Source organism: Montipora capricornis, chromosome 11 (genome assembly GCF_036669925.1).
Source record: "Montipora capricornis isolate CH-2021 chromosome 11, ASM3666992v2, whole genome shotgun sequence".
Classification (NCBI taxonomy): Eukaryota; Metazoa; Cnidaria; class Anthozoa; order Scleractinia; family Acroporidae; genus Montipora; species Montipora capricornis.
In genome coordinates, this window is record NC_090893.1 from 38,078,590 (window position 1) to 38,095,803 (window position 17,214).

General features: G+C 38.9%; 1 protein-coding gene across 3 annotated transcripts in view; it reads left to right on the forward strand.

Moving 5' to 3' along the window:
• Positions 1-14,471: 14,471 nt before the first annotated feature.
• LOC138024926 (uncharacterized) overlaps positions 14,472-17,214 on the forward strand; it is a 67,814-nt gene continuing 65,071 nt past the window's right edge. For 2 of the 3 annotated variants that reach the window (XM_068872126.1, XM_068872128.1), the window contains exon 1: positions 15,843-16,157. In XM_068872126.1, the coding sequence (XP_068728227.1) occupies positions 16,085-16,157 (73 nt within the window). In that variant the 5' untranslated portion in view covers positions 15,843-16,084. Of the gene's footprint in view, positions 14,546-15,842; positions 16,158-17,214 lie in introns of those variants that run through there. The other variant, XM_068872127.1, reaches the window with a different exon arrangement.

Consider the following 17,214-nt stretch of genomic DNA (forward strand, 5'->3'; position numbering starts at 1 on the left):
CCACTAACTGACATTGTGGGCAGGTGGCACAGTACTTACGAATGTCGAAGGCGAGACCAGGCCAATAAAAATGGATCCCTATGCGACTTAACGTTTTTGAGGTGCCCATGTGTCCTGAAAGGGGTATAGTGTGACCAATACGGAGAATTTCGTTTCTGTAAGATTCAGGGATTACAATCCGATCAACAAACCTGACTCCATTGTGTACGCTTTTGTTGAACCTGCGGTGCATTAGTAACCCTCCCTTGAGAAAGAAACCGTCCGTTTCCATGGGTTCCTTGTAAGTAGCTCCATTACGCGCTTTTAAGAGGGTCACATCTGAATTCTGGTCTTTTATTAACTGTTCTTTATTTCTATCGAGAATATTGAGGGGTAAATGATCCGCACGTGTATCCTCATCTGAGTCACTATCCGAGAGCTCAACCGAGTTCTCACACGCTTCCACACCTACGTCTTTGTCCCCGAAAAGTATTCGCAAGTCGCCTTCATTAAGACCATTTTTTTTAGACTCCCTTTCCGACAGATTTTTAAGTGCGAGTGCATTTTCGCGGTCAACCAAACTATCGGCTCGCTGCTGGGCCTCTTCAAGCGCCTTTTGTCGCCTCGTTAGCACAAAGGCTTCAACACCTTTGGAGCCGTCCACCGAAACATTTTTCTCCCACTGTCTAAGAACATCGTCTCTAGAAAGTGTTTGCCCGAAAGACGATCTGCCGAGCAGGCAATCAACGGGTAGTTTACTCAAAACTCCCACTAATTCTAAATGTTCACCCTGATCGCTTTCAAACTGAACCCAAGCTAAAGGGACTATGAGGCGTTCTCCCGATGCAGTTAGGACTGTAATATCGTCTCCTGTAAAGGAATCTTTGTCAACCATAAATCTTTCATGTACTAGGGTCCTCGTACAACCAGAGTCTACGACCATCTCTGCAGGTATCCCACTTATCTTGCCTCTAACGTTACAAGGTGGAAACTGCGGTCGTTTAGGTTCTAGGGGTGTCATACATAACAAGGAACCCTGGGGAGGCTTAATTCGGCCCCTGCTACAGTTGAAAGACATGTGACCAAGCTGACCACACTTAAAACAAGTTATCTCAGGCTTTGGCTTTGCACTTCTACTGGATGGGGAGGGGTGGATCTTGGATTGTGTGAATGACCTCTGAGTTTCTTTCTGTACTGGAACGACTGAGCTCCTTTTTTGTTTAAAACCCTGACTACCGAATGGCGCGTACCTACCATCAACAAGGGGACCCTTACGCGATTGCACGTGTAAATTTGCCATATTACCAAGTTCTTCAGCATTCACAGGTTTGCGTTCCTTTAACCAGGCTCTAAGTTCGGGACTTACCGCGTCCAAAAGCCTCTCAATCATGATCTGCTCTGAAATCTTCTCCGGGTCACCTGTAGCCCCCGCAACGTCCATCCAACGATTTAAATATCGTCTTGTACGATTGGCCCACTGCACAAAATCTTCGTCCGGTAGCTTCTCTGATGTTCGGAACCTATACCTGTAATGATCAGCAGTTAGTTGGTAGGCTTTGATAATCACTGACTTACACTCATAATAATCTTGGCACTTGGGGTCCGGAATCTCTAAGTAAACTGATTTCGCCTTCTCAGTGAGCTTGGGTACCAGGTTACCAATCCACTCAATTTCTGGTAGAGACTGTGCCTTTACGGTCATCTCAAAAATTCTAAAATAGTCGTCTATATCCTCGTTGTCTCGCATTTCTCTGACCTTTATAAACTTTGGCCTTCTAGCACTTGATTGAATCCTTTCCGATTCCCTGACGGCAAATTGTTCACTCTCATCTCGAAGTAATCTAATTCGTTCCCCCTCTCTAATTATTCTCTCTTCTTCCTCGCGCGCTTTTTGCCTCTCGTATTCCCATTTTTCCCTTTCATGCGCTCGTTTCTCCTTTTCCGCCTCTCTCTCCTCCTGCTGAATCTTTCTTCGCAATTCCAGCGTTTGCAGTTCATACTCTTGTAATTGTAACCGCTGCTCAAAACTAATACCGCTCACAGGCTCCTCGCCTGTACCGATGGGCTCAATTCCCTCTATCGAGTCTGTCTCTATCTGCGTCATAAGTTTGTCATGCACCCTAAGTTTACTCGCTAATGTCTTGATACCATCCTTACTAATGAAAGCAATAGATCTTCTGCTAGCTTCAATTCTTAGGTCTTCTAATGTCCAAGAGCCATAGTCAGAATTCGTCGCCATAAAGAGTAGCTGTGCTCCGCGATTGTGTCTGAGGTGTGAGATACAAGCACCAGGGGAAATCTTATCCCACTCCTGACACCAAAAATTATGTGACGGTTTGCGATCCCCTGGGTCTCGCGAAATAGCGAGAAGAAAATAAGAGAAAACTAAGGGTAAAGCAACGTATTTCACAACCCTTCCCACAAACCCGCAACACAGCATAAATTTTTAGTAAACGCGTACGACTTTAATTAAGGATAAAAGTTAACTACAAGTAAAACAGTTACGACAGTTACTATCTCTAAATTAACTAATCTTACTTAGCTTTACTTAATGCTAATATATACTTAAACGACAATACGAAATGAACTAAATACTTTACTTTAATATTTACAGACAATAAGTTCAGTTCTCCGTCAGCCTTCGTGCCTTCTCAAGGTTCTTGTAAGTCCAGTCGGCTAATCCTGCAACCATCCACTTCCACTTTCAGCAAACCTACGAACGTAGTCACGTCTTCTGTTAGTCCACAAGACTCTCACTTTCGTCGCCGAACTTTTCCTCCAAAAACTTCCTCTATAAATATATTTGCCACCGCCGACAAAGGAGTTTTGTCTGGGAATTTCGCGGTCGGCTCCCACCAATGACTCTTGGCAGTGTTTCTCTTTTCCACTTTCTTTAGACTTTCACCTTTCCACTTTGACTTCTCTCCGGCTTTCCCTCTCCTAGCAGTCTTCTCGTCAACTGACCTTTTTCCAACCGCCTTTACAACTCGCTACTTACATTTATATCTTTACATAACAATGCACTCCACATCAACACTTATTGAAAAACCTATTGTTAAAACACGACCCTAACGAACCAATAGTTACAAAAGCATCTCCACAATGGAGACTTAAAAGAACAAATAGACTAACAAACTATTCTCTAATGTACTAATTGCGGTAGACTACGATACGAAATTAACACTAAGTAATTAACACGAGCGGAATAAACTATGAACTAACGAAACAAAGAACTAAAGAAAAAGGAATTTTGTGACACAAATTCACACCGTTTAACACGAATTTTGATTATTATCCTCATTTGTATAATTAAGTGACTATTTACTGGGTTGCCAGTATGGCAAACCCTGTCGGGGTCTGCGTTTCATTTGTTTGTTTTCTTTTTTTTTTTCCGTGTCGGTAAAAGTCTTGCCTGTCACTCCCCTGCTAAGTGGTGTCTTTGTGCATAGAGCCTTCTGCGCGTATTTTCTTAGGATCGAGTGGGTAGTGGGAAATGCGTAGATTTCTCTGGTGGACACAGTAGAACGATTAACTTAACCGGCAATGGCGTCGAAAGTCATGTAACGCGAATGGCGTTTTAGTGGATCTTTGAACAAAATGTATCCTTATGAGGCTCAATAATGGCAAGTCAATTGGATACTGAACAAGAAAGGCGGAGGAATCTTAAAAGCGACGAGTGATGGACTTCGACAACAATCTGTCGCCCGTCGAGCCAAAATCAAAGTGAGCTGCATTTCTAATATTTTACCAAGTGTGCTGTTATGTAGAACACTGAAACCAAATGGAAAATCCTCTAGTAACTTATGGGTTCAACAAAGACAGAGAACGAATCGAACACCTTAAGTGGATCTGTGATCAACTCTGCACAGTCTTCAGGTAAAAATAATAGTTGGAAATGTGACAGCCAAGAATTATTTGAAAGAAAGCTTGTCGTCTATTTTGTGCTTCATTATTCAAGGAAAAGGTTCTTCATGGAAAAGGTTTCATTCGGAAATTTTAGTTTGTTGTAATATTACGCATATTTGGAACGATTGAGTTTTTTCTCTTCACGCACGTAATGAAATAGGAAGGGGTTTTTGTCTCTAATAGCAAATATGTTGTTTGTTTCAAAAAATTGTTCGCTGGAAAAGGTGGCCTTTATGAATTCATCATGCTTTATAATATGCGAGCTTAACCGGATAGTTTTTATGGCAATAGTAAAGTATTTTCGTGTCAAAATGAGGTTAGCGTCTTTCTGTTGTGCTAACTTAATTAAATATAAATATACATTCTGCCTCGTGAGTTTGTTATTCTCGTTAACCAGCAATGGCGTCGAAAATCATTGCAACGCGAATGGCGTTTTAGTGCATCTTATGTTGTTTGTTGCAATAAAATGTTTTGCTGGAAAAGGATTCTGTTATATTTTCTGCCTTTGTGAATTATAATATCATGCTGTGTATTGAATTTTCGAGTTTAAGGTTGAAATGTGATATGGGAGGATACTTTTAGTATTGCCCTGCAAACAGGAAAGGTTCACGAAAATAAACAGGTCTGTTGGAAGCGCCCTTGAGTTTTAACAGAATGAGCCCAAAAATCAGTGAAAAATTGTGACGCCGATGAACAATAAAGTAGCAGCTATTCCCAAAATGATGGAATTACCAGTTGATAAATAATCTCGTCTTGGAGAGTAAATTTTTGACTTTGCAGAAACAATGGTGGGCGATTGTGATCTTTGTTTTGAAATCGCTCATTTATTGTCAGACTTTATAAAACTTGACAGAAAAAGAAACTTACGAAAACCCGGTATCTTGTCATCATTTGACACAGATGTTTCACTGTTTGGTGAGTAAACATGCCGCAGTAACTTAATCACGGCGCCCGCTGAATTCCGGCGATGTCACTTTCGATTTTGCGATTTATTTGTGCAGCCAAAAGTAGAATAACAAAATTGAACGTTGCAAAAATCTTCCAAAATGTTTGTCGCTTATCGTAACTTTTTATATTCCATATTCACGGTTCAAAATTAATGTTGTTTTCATGTCGTAAATATTTTATTCTCGATCGACCATCCCGGAAACTTCCTTCTGCTCTTTCTAAAAACTGTGTATCGATAGTTATTTACTTTTGCATCAATATTTGTTTTGCATAAAGCAAGCTAACAAAATCTGTACTTCGCTGAGTTCGCATTTGTTAGCGTTAATAGCATTTTCGGTCCGATGCTTCTGTTCTATGAAGGGATATATTGTTTAGGTCTCCCATTCAGTTACTAACCCCCTCCGGACAGGGTAAAAAAAAAACTTCAGTGAACTTTAGTTTTAGTATTACAAAGCTGTCAGATGCTCAGAGGGCACGCTTAAACTTGTGGTGAAAAGAAGTTGTAAGGGAACTTGAAAATTATCAGCCCTGAGGACAATGTTTCTCGCTTCTCTTTTATTTTTTTATTCTTCAGAGACTGGAATGCTGTAATTCCAATACCACACAATTCAGTGCCTTCTGATTTTCTGTAACACGTACCACAGGCAACCCAGTGTATGCTTCCCGGAAGCATCTCGTTTCATGGCATGGATAATATTAATGATATATTTTTCTGTTTTATTACTAGATCGAATGAAATTATTAATTCTCATGTGCCTCTGTGGAAGCTTTCAAGAAAGAAAATCAAGTTTAGATCAAAACCTTGGATATTTATTGGCCTTCAAACGTCAATAAACACTAAGAATGTGATATACAGGAGATTCATCAGGACTAGAAATTAGTGCCTGTATGCCAAATTCAAACTATTTAGAAATAAGTTAAATCATTTAATTAAAATTAGCAAGAAATTGTATTATGAGAACTATTTCAGGTGCAACAAGTTAAATATAAAAAATATTTGGAAAGGCATAAGACAAATTGTAGCCCTCAAACCCATGGCTTATGTTACCCCTTTTGAAATAGTTGTTAATTCCTCTAACAAAGTTAGTTTTGTCCACCACTTATGACATTGCAAACGAGTTTAATGATTACTTTGCAAATATTGGGAAGAATTTGAGTCAAGCTATCCCAAGGGTTGACACTAATTTTTCAGAGTGTTAAGTATTTATGAGTCAATGAGTCAATGAGTCAACGAGTTAGTGCAGTTAATTAAACCATAAAATGAAAGCTAAAATATTTGAGAGTGCTTAGGCCTAATCACTGAAACGAGGGCTTAGGCTTAATCAACAAATTATTGCTATATTGACTGTGAGTCTCATTGACTCATTTGACTCAAAACATGCGTTCTCAATTTTTCAACCTTTCTTTTTAAGCCATTAACTAACAGCTTTTTTTCTTAGTGCCACTTCTCTTCAAGAAATTCAGGGTATTATTTCTAGTCTTAGATCTGGAAAAGCATGTGGCCCCTTTAGTATCCCTGTTCCCCTTCTGAAGATTTTAAAGTTTGTGATCTCTAAGCCTCTGGAGATTTTATATAATTTCTCATTTTCCTCTGGCTCTGTTCCTGATGCTTTTAAAATTGCACGTGTTACTCCTGTCTTCAAGTCTGGAAGCTTGCCTTGAGATCCGCAGATCCCGGGTTCAAGACCCGCGCTGACCACTCGTTGAATTTGATCCTGGTAGTCCCTGGTTCAACTTCCCAGCTGCACTTGTAAATAGCCAACTGGTTTGCCTCCGGCCAGTTGGGATTCTTAACAGCTGTTGTTGTTCTGTTCCGCCGTTTCTAAGTTTCATTGTCCCTGAAAAACCCCTATGGGGAGCGGTCAATTAAGTATGTATTGTATTGTATTGTATTGATCTCGTCTGTTGCTAACAAGGTACAGACTAATATCTCTTCTTTCAATTCTTAATCAGATTCTAGAAAATTTAATTTTTAATAAACTAAATTCCTAGACAATCACAACATCATTTTTTTCAGGGCAGTTCGGTTTTCGTACAAATCATTCAACTGAGCATGCCCTATTGCTAGTTACTGATAAAATTTAGAGAGCAATTGAAGGTGGCCTTTTTTCCTGTGGTGTATTCCTTGATCTCCGTAAAGCTTTTGACACTGTTGACCATAGCATCTTGCTAGCTAAGCTATACTCATATAGCATCCGTGGTGTGGCTATGACTGGTTTGTTTCCTATCTATCTAATCGATCTCAATTTGTATCAATTGGTAACCTAAGGCAATTTCAAAACCAATTACGTGTGGTGTCCCTCAGTGTTAAGTTCCTGGTCCCCTCTTATTCCTTTTATATATCACTGATTTTAGTAATTGTTCCACTGTGTTTGATTTTCACCTCTTTGCAGACGATTCAAATTTATTTTTAACAGACTCATCCTTGGATTCTTTAGAAACTAGAGTGAATCAAGAACTGAAACATGTCCATGATTGGCTTTGTGCTAACAAATTGTCCTTAAATATTGATAAAACAAATTTTATTATCTTCCACCCTTTTCAGAAAAAAACAGCTAAAACCATCTTGTTGAAAGTAAACCAAACACCAATTAAACAAAAGGACCATATCAAATATCTTGGAGTAGTAATGGATGCTCATCTTAATTTCAAGGAAAACATTCATCAGTTAAGTAAGAAAACCTCTAGGGGTATTGGGATCCTAGCTAAGTTGCGTCATTATGTCTCTCTTACTATTTTAAAACAAATGTATTTTTCTCTTATTTACCCTTTTCTTATATATGGTGCCACCATCTGGGGCAGTACTTACTTAAGTACTCTAAATCCATTAATTGTATTTCAGAAAAAGGCAATAAGAATCATTACCTTTTCCCAGTATAAAGATCATACTTTTCCTTTATATAAAGATTTGAACATTCTGAAATTCTTTGATGTTATATATGAATTTAATTGTATTTTTATGTTTAAATTTCATTTAAATATGCTCCCATCTTTCTTCAGTAATTTCTTTACCCTTATATCTTCAAGGCACAATTATGAAACTAGGCTGGCCTCAAGATTTACATTTTGTATTCCTTCCGTGAGAACAAACTATGGTGGATTTAATATTCGCTTTAAAGGAGCTTTTCTTTGGAATAATCTTCAAGAATCTCTTAAGAGTCTTAGCCATTGGAACTTTAAACGGTCCTTAAAAAATGACATTCTCGAGACTTTTTTTTTTCTTTTTCTTGTTGTTGTTGCTGTTGTTTTGTTTTCCAATTTTCTTTGAACGATGACTTATGTGTGTGCGTGTGTTTACTTTTTCTTCATTCTTGTACCTCCATGCAGCAACTGAGAAAAATATTATTTGAAATAGTTTATTAGTTTGCCTCCTAGCCAGATTAGCTCTATAGTTATTTTCTAGGCGGCTTTATACCTTACATATGTAATATTTTCCTTTTTTTCTCTCTCTCTGTTGTCATTGTATGGTGTAAATAAAGATGTTGTTGTTGTTGTTGTTGTATTTTCTGTAACACGTACCACAGGCAACCCAGTGTATGCTTCACGGACGCATCTCGTTTGTTTTTGAAATTGCACGCAACTCTGGGTTTGTTTGATTGCTTTGTCATGGAAAAAAAATCCTTTTTTGGATTTTGCGTTTTTGTCACGCTGAAGAATCCATTGATCCGAGACCACAAATCCTTTTTTGGATTGCCCCCCCCCCCCCCCCCCAAAAAAAAGCATCCTTAGAACCTGAACTTAATTCAAAACACGTTACGGGAGATTTAGCAGGTTACAGAAGGTACCCCAAGTTAACGTTGTAATTTGAGCATCACGATCACTTAAAATTACAAGGGTTTGTATGTGAATTTGCAAGCGTGTTTAGGAGTCGAAAATAAAGAACATGAATGGAACAAAAATACTTTACCTTGTCTTCTTGATACCTTATCAGTGTTTTTGTAGTGTACTTTGGTTATTTCAGCGATATTCCAGTGGGTTTTAGGTTCATTGTTTTCTCTCTCTATATATTTATCTTCAAGGTTGGAAACTCCTATGAAGCAGTCGGAAACACAAGATGCTGTAAATTCGGCCGTTGGCAAAACCAGAATCGGACCGGAGCGCACCGGAGCGCACCGTACTGGACAGGACGGTATCGGATCGGATCGGATCGGATTGGAGCGTATTGGCAAAACTCGGACCGGATCAGTGTCAAAATTTCCCATCAAACGTAAACGGTCACTATACAACGTGCTGAAGAGGGGAGAAGTCGAATTCTGTGCCTTTCTCTCTTGTGTAGTCGTCTCGTCATTTATTGAGACTTTTTTTCCAGAGATGATTACAGATTCCGAAGCGGAATTATGAAAGATACGATGTGACAAATTGTCGTCAATGAGCAAATTGACTGCGTACGCACAGAACGGTCTTCTTTTTCAAACATGAAAACTGACAACAATTATTTACTTTACCCCAGTCCTTGACAATTCCATTTATATTTCCCACATAAACACTAGAGACAGTAGGATGGAGCTGACCAGCCATCTGACCAGCCGCTTCTATTGTACATACAATATTGAGGTCTACGCAATAACAAATTAGCCAAAAGGGCTCTTATTATACAATGCAGTAAACTGTCGCAAAAAAAACTCAGCAAAAAAAAAAGGGTGGTGATTAAGCCGGATACGCAAAACCAGTAAAAAAAAAACTTCTTCTCTAAGAAAAAACTGGAAACGTATTCTCCAAAGGAATGCAAAATCACCTAAACCGACCAGAGTGGTTTAGAGGTCGCAAAAAATGTAAACAACACCAAAATAAAAATGAAAAGTTCCCCGAGCAAAGCAACGTAGGACACAAGAGAGAAAGGGACAAACTTCTCCTGTCTTCAGCACGTTGTCTGGTGACCGTCTACGTTTGGTGGGACTGGTCCGAGTTTTGTCGATACGCACCGATCAGATTCGACCCGACACGGTCCGGTCCGGTCCGGTCCGATCCCGTCCGATCCTGGTTTCGCCAACGGCCGAAGATAAATATATAGAGTGAGAAAACTATGAACCTAAAACCCACTGGAATAGCGCTAGCATTTACATATAGTGTAAATAGAATCTACCTAACTGAAATTGAGGGTCCATAGCAAAAATTGCGTGTACATAGCACTTACATAGAAAATACTATAGGATGTAAAATAGGCTTTGACTAACCTCTAAACATTAATGGAATAGTATTGAAATAGGAATTATACATCTCATGCCTAATGCTTGCATTTGAACGAGGTCAGAAAAATCAAGAAAAATAGCTTGAAGTCACTGAGAAATAGAAGTACTAGTGCACACATGGAACACAAGAAACAAGGTTATATTATCCTGCTGATAGCTAGCTGTAAAATAATATTCCAGCAAATCAGAATTGTGCTGGAAACTACAATAAGTCTATTGTAGTCAAGTTATTAACAGTTATTACCATAGCTCACAGACAAAAAAAAAAATGGACGACAGATTTCAAAGCAGTTATATATTTTTTTATTGCATAAACCTAAACATTTAATTCATGCCAAAATCTTTGGATTGAGTTCTTGTTTAATTTAATAACGAAAAAGCCTTAAAACATTTCAGATAAACCACAGAACTACATGTATAACAAGTCTGTAAAGAGAGATCCCCAAATACATCAAACCATAACTGGTTGAGGAGACAGAATTGGCTGCTAAGCATTTTTGTCTGCTGTAAAGGACCTTTCCCTGCTGTCCCATCAAAGAATTTTTTTCAGAAGTGTCTCTTTATACTCTTTCATGGCAACTAAAAAAAATACAGTACATATACTTCTACAGTACATATACTTCTATGTGGCACAAATCTACGGTGATTACCTGGCACTCTACCGAGGTAAGTTTCAGGGCCCTTTATGGCGACAATTGTACCCTGTATCCACTTCTCCTTCCCCCCTCTTACATTTTTAACCCTGACTGGCTGATGTAGATCAAAGGTTCGCAACTTTGGATGAGCACCATCTTTTTACAATTTAGATGCTGCTTGCCTGCTTTCTACACGACTTTTTAAACTTGGTTTGGCCAGGGAAAGAAATTTCCGGGGCTCTCTTTTCAGAAACAACTCTGCTGGAGTCTTACCTATAGTGGAGTGTGGAGTATTCCTGTATCGGAATAGAATATCAGCCACTCTATGTTGCACCGACCTGATTCCTCTAAATTACTGTTCATTTCTATTACAATTAAAGTGTGTGAAGAATAGACTCATAAATTTGGGTCTCTACTTACAAACGTCCATAATAGCTTTTTCGGGCATTTTCTGCATTGATTACAATAGTTAAAGTGACAAAAATTAGCATTTTACAAGGAGGCATCAATTGTCAGTCGTATACAATCATGTAATTTGCGGTATGAGATCTTTTTTTCTAACTTCATTATTCTTGTTAAAGGTTTACTAATTTTTTTTTCTTTTAAACAGGGCTATAGCATTTAAACTAAGTTGAGTCTCCTTGCTTCACAAATTGACTCGAAGGTGTCAAAATGTGAATTCTACATGCATGTAAATCGTTTCTCATTTTGTAGACAATAAGGCATCAAATCAAATGTTATCCGCTTCAAGTTAACGCTTACCTTCTTACTTGAGTTGTTGTAAGCATTTCCTTGCCTCGATCAGCATTTAAAAAGCAAAACTAACAAAAAAATCGTCACCACAAAAGCGTGATCGTAGATACAAACGTTTGAATAAAACCGCCCAAAACCTGTAAGAACTGGACTGGTTACCGCTGACTGCTGACCAAAACGAAAATGACTCACTAGTTTCCAGTGCAATCTCTCACTTGTTATCCAAGATGGCGGAGGATGACAATCTTTCTACGGAGCAAGATTCGAAAGATACTGAAGTAAATTGAAAGGTTTAAGTGCTGACTTGGAGTGTGTAATTTTCGAGAGTAATGCATCATGTTCCTTTTGGAATAAGGCCGATTATGAGACTCAGAGAGCATCAAACAAGGTAATCCATTGATTGGTTTTTCTCACAATCTATTGAATACATCGGAATAAAAGCTTTCTTTTTCATTTCTCCGTGTACAGAGTGATTTCATGTTCAAAGTTTGGAGCCTTTAAAGGACATTGCGTAAGCTAAGTAAATGTATTAGGAACATTTAATTAACTCGAAAGATATCACATTTACATTGGCATTCTTTGAATAAGACCAAACCTTGTTATACATGTATTAAAGGTTAGAGTTGAGGTCATTTTTTCAAGGCACTAGATGAAATCAAATCCTAAAAGGGCACTTAAACTTTGATTGTTGTCTCACTGGCACATTCAGTGCTATTGCATAAAATTCTCAAGAATTTCAACTCACTCAAGTCACCCTCAAGTTGAATTATTGAATGGAATTCCTAAAGATTCCCATAAATTCCTAGTCCGCAGTGCCCTTTTAGCTTTCAATTCCCAAAAATGTCCTAGAGTTCCAACTCACTGAGTTTACCTAATGGCATAATTTGGAAATCCTAGGAATTAGCTTAATGTCTATGTTTATAACATAGGAAATAGATGTAGTATACGTTAAGTCTATGTGGATTTTTATTCAAAGGTTCACATAGTAATTTAGTTGCCATAAATGTGCTTGTTGTTGTTACGTAGGCACAGAGATTCCCTTTAGATAAAATTAAAGCTATGTGGACGAGTGGAAGTTTGGTTCAGCTCTCCGACAAAACGAAAAAAACAAACAACAACAACATGCAGACCAAGAACCGCGCTCGGCCCATGGCCGCGCGGTTAATAATATATGACAACAATAAAAGCAAGGTGACACACGCTAACCCCAAACCGGTGTGGCCAACATACCACGCATGCGCACAACCATTTCACCCGGTCAATTAGCAGCCATGGACAGCCTTTTCCCGCCTTTTGGGCCTCATCAGCACGGTGTAGCCAACATACCAGGCGGGTGTGTTTAGCACCCCTTTAAGTGGCAGCTTCACATGCCAAACGTGTGGTAAGCTGGGATATGGCATCTGGCCAAGTGAAGTAGCATTTCGCAGCTGAAAATAAAGCAAGGAAACTATGATGGTTTGTTGTAGTCTTCAGATACATTTCCAGGTGGTATCACTGGCCATGGCCGTATCATTCGTATCAGGTAAGGTCGTAATGCAGCCGATCAATAGTCTTTTGTTCGTTTTTGTGTGTGTTTATATCGTGTTTTGAGCTTTTGAACTGAATGTACGGTCAGAATGAAATTAAGAGGTTTCCCAGAATCGTGACTTCTTTAAACATAGGCTGACCTTGTTACAACAGTAGCACAAATACATGCATGGGGTCTTTATAGAAATCATAGTTGAGCTTTCCTGAAACGTTTCGGGAAGAATTTTGCCTATTTTCAAGACGATATTTGCATGAAATATTCACTACTTCCTGTTGGTTACTGTGTGTTTCGAAATTTAAAGGGCATGTAAACCCAAAAATCGTACAATTTTTCTTCACCTAGTGGTTTAGCACATATGGCAGGTGTGCCATATCCATAATTTTTTTTTCAGTCAAGCCCGTTGTCGCCTCGAAAAAGCTCTTCGAAATTCGAAACATCCGCCATCTAGAAATGGGCTATCTTTCCTTTGACGTCACCGGTGGAACCTTCGTTTACCGGAAGTTGTAACCTCGTGAAACACGTTCTTGTCTAAGTACTTCGTTTTGGTTAGAGCATATTTATTTTTTTCATAATTGTAAAGCGTTGTGTTGTTCACTTTTGTAGAAACTCAAACAAAACCGGGCATACCATGCATAAATTCCCAAAAGACACGAATTTCAAGCGACAATGGGTGAAATTTGTTCAAGTCAAAAGAAGCGATTTCGTAGAGCCGACGGTACATTCAGTTATTTGTAGCAATCATTTTTCTCCCGATTGTTATGAAAACAGTTACATGGCAGAAATAGGCCTAACAAAGAAAAACCAACTCCTTCCCGGTGCTGTGCCGAAGATTCACGCCCTTCCAGAAACAAAGTCGTTTGAAGTAAAAAAGTGACCCATGGCAGAATGCGAGGAACCGGAAATGTCCGACAGAACTGAGAAAAAACCGAGCAGAAGTCGCGCTCTTAAGACGTTAGAGGCCAATAGAGTACGTAAAAAATTGATATGAGTGCAAATCTTCAGAATGACCCGAAATAATTTGATTCATTCCCTAGGAAACCTTTTTTTCTTAGTTATTGAAAGATTACAAGGAAACCAGTTGTCTGGGAGCCAGCTCTGAGCGAAAACTTCCCTTTCATACTTAGCGAAAATTCCTTACCTTTGACAAAATTGTTGCGCAACAACACAATAACACACACACAAAAATATATTTTGTTCTTCATAAAAAACGGACTATTCAGAAAATTTTAAGTACATTAACGTTTTTACAGCTTTTTGGCGAATAAACATCATAAGTTGCGTGACTAAAAGTCCCACTGACTATGTGGCCGAGTGGAAGTTTGGTTCAGCTCGCAAACAAAACGCAAAAAAACAATAACAACAACATGCAGACCAAGAACCGCGCTCGGCCCATGGCCGCGCGGTTAAAAAATAAAATAAAATAAACAACGTGCAGAGCAAGAACCGCGCTCGGCCCATGCCCGCGCGATTAATAATTTATTGCATCTGGCCAAGTGAAGTTGCATTCCGCAGCTGAAATTAAAGCAAGGAAACTATGATGGTTTGTTGTAGTCTTCAGATATATTTCCAGGTGGTATCACTGGCCATGGCCGTATCATTCGTATCAGGTAAGGTCGTAATGCAACCGATCAATAGTCTTTTGTTCGTTTTTGTGTGTGTTTATATCGTGTTTTGAGCTTTTGAACTGAATGTACGGTCAAAATGAAATTAAGAGGTTTCCCAGAATCGTGACTTCTTTAAACATAGGCTGACCTTGTTACAACAGTAGCACAAATACATGCATGGAGTCTTTATAGAAATCATAGTTGAGCTTTCCTGAAAAGTTTCGGGACGAATTTTTCCTATTTTCAAGACGATATTTGCATGAAATATCCACTACTTCCTGTTGGTTACTGTGTGTTTCGAAATTTAAAGGGCATGTAAACCCAAAAATCGTACAATTTTTGTTCACCTAGTGGTTTAGTACATATGGCAGGTATGCCATATCCATAATTTTTTTTTTCAGTCAAGCCCGTTGTCGCCTCGAAAAAGCTCTTCGAAATTCGAAACATCCGCCATCTAGAAATGGGCCATCTTTCCTTTGACGTCACAGGTGGAACCTTCGTTTACCGGAAGTTGTAACCTCGTGAAACACGTTCTTGTCTAAGTACTTCGTTTTGGTTAGAGCATATTTATTTTTTTCATAATTGTAAAGCGTTGTGTTGTTCACTTTTGTAGAAACTCAAACAAAACCGGGCATACCATGCATAAATTCCCAAAAGACACGAATTTCAAGCGACAATGGGTGAAATTTGTTCAAGTCAAAAGAAGCGATTTCGTAGAGCCGACGGTACATTCAGTTATTTGTAGCAATCATTTTTCTCTCGATTGTTATGAAAACAGTTACATGGCAGAAATAGGCCTAACAAAGAAACACCAACTCCTTCCCGGTGCTGTGCCGAAGATTCACGCCCTTCCAGAAACAAAGTCGTTTGAAGTAAAAAAGTGACCCATGGCAGAATGCGAGGAACCGGAAATGTCCGACAGAACTGAGAAAAAACCGAGCAGAAGTCGCACTCTTAAGACGTTAGAGGCCAATAGAGTTCGTAAAAAATTGATATGAGTGCAAATCTTCAGAATGACCCGAAATAATTTGATTCATTCCCTAGGAAACCTGTTTCTCTTAGTTATTGAAAGATTACAAGGAAGCCAGTTGTCTGGTAGCCATCTCTGAGCGAAAACTTCCCTTTCATACTTAGCGAAAATTCCTTACCTTTGACAAAATTGTTGCGCAACAACACAATAACACACACACAAAATATACTTTGTTCTTCATAAGAACGGACTATTCAGAAAATTTTAAGTACATTAACGTTTTTACAGCTTTTTGGCGAATAAACATCATAAGTTGCGTGACTAAAAGTCCCACTGACTATGTGGCCGAGTGGAAGTTTGGTTCAGCTCGCAAACAAAACGCAATAAAACAATAACAACAACATGCAGACCAAGAACCGCGCTCGGCCCATGGCCGCGCGGTTAAAAAATAAAATAAAATAAACAACGTGCAGAGCAAGAACCGCGCTCGGCCCATGCCCGCGCGATTAATAATATATTGCATCTGGCCAAGTGAAGTAGCATTCCGCAGCTGAAGTTAAAGCAAGGAAACCATGATAGTTTGTTGTAGTCTTCAGATATATTTCCAGGTGGTATCACTGGCCATGGCCGTATCATTCGTATCAGGTAAGGTTGTAATGCAACCGATCAATAGTCTTTTGTTCGTTTTTGTGTGTGTTTATATCGTGTTTTGAGCTTTTGAACTGAATGTACGGTCAGAATGAAATTAAGAGGTTTCCCAGAATCGTGACTTCTTTAAACATAGGCTGACCTTGTTACAACAGTAGCACAAATACATGCATGGAGTCTTTATAGAAATCATAGTTGAGTTTTCCTGAAAAGTTTCGGGAAGAATTTTGCCTATTTTCAAGACGATATTTGCATGAAATATTCACTACTTCCTGTTGGTTACTGTGTGTTTCGAAATTTAAAGGGCATGTAAAGCCAAAAATCGTACAATTTTTGTTCACCTAGTGGTTTAGCACATATGGCAGGTGTGCCATATCCATAATTTTTTTTTTCAGTCAAGCCCGTTGTCGCCTCGAAAAAGCTCTTCGAAATTCGAAACATCCGCCATCTAGAAATGGGCCATCTTTCCTTTGACGTCACAGGTGGAACCTTCGTTTACCGGAAGTTGTAACCTCGTGAAACACGTTCTTGTCTAAGCACTTCGTTTTGGTTAGAGCATATTTATTTTTTCCATAATTGTAAAGCGTTGTGTTGTTCACTTTTGTAGAAACTCAAACAAAACCGGGCATACCATGCATAAATTCCCAAAAGACACGAATTTCAAGCGACAATGGGTGAAATTTGTTCAAGTCAAAAGAACGATTTCGTAGAGCCGACGGTGCATTCAATTATCTGTAGCAATCATTTTTCTCCCGATTGTTATGAAAACAATTACATGGGAGAAATACGCCTTACAAAGAAGAAGCAACTACTTCCCGATGCTGTGCCGAAGATTCACGCCCCTCCAGAAACAAAGTCGTTTGAAGTAAGAGTATGACCCATGGCAGAATGCGAGGAACCGGAAATGTCCGACAGAACTGAGAAAAAACCGAGCAGAAGTCGCGCTCTTAAGACGTTAGAGGCTAATAGAGTACGTAAAAAATTGATATAAGTGCAAATCTTCATAATGACTCGAAATAAATTGATTCATTCCCTAGGAAACCTTTTTTTCTTA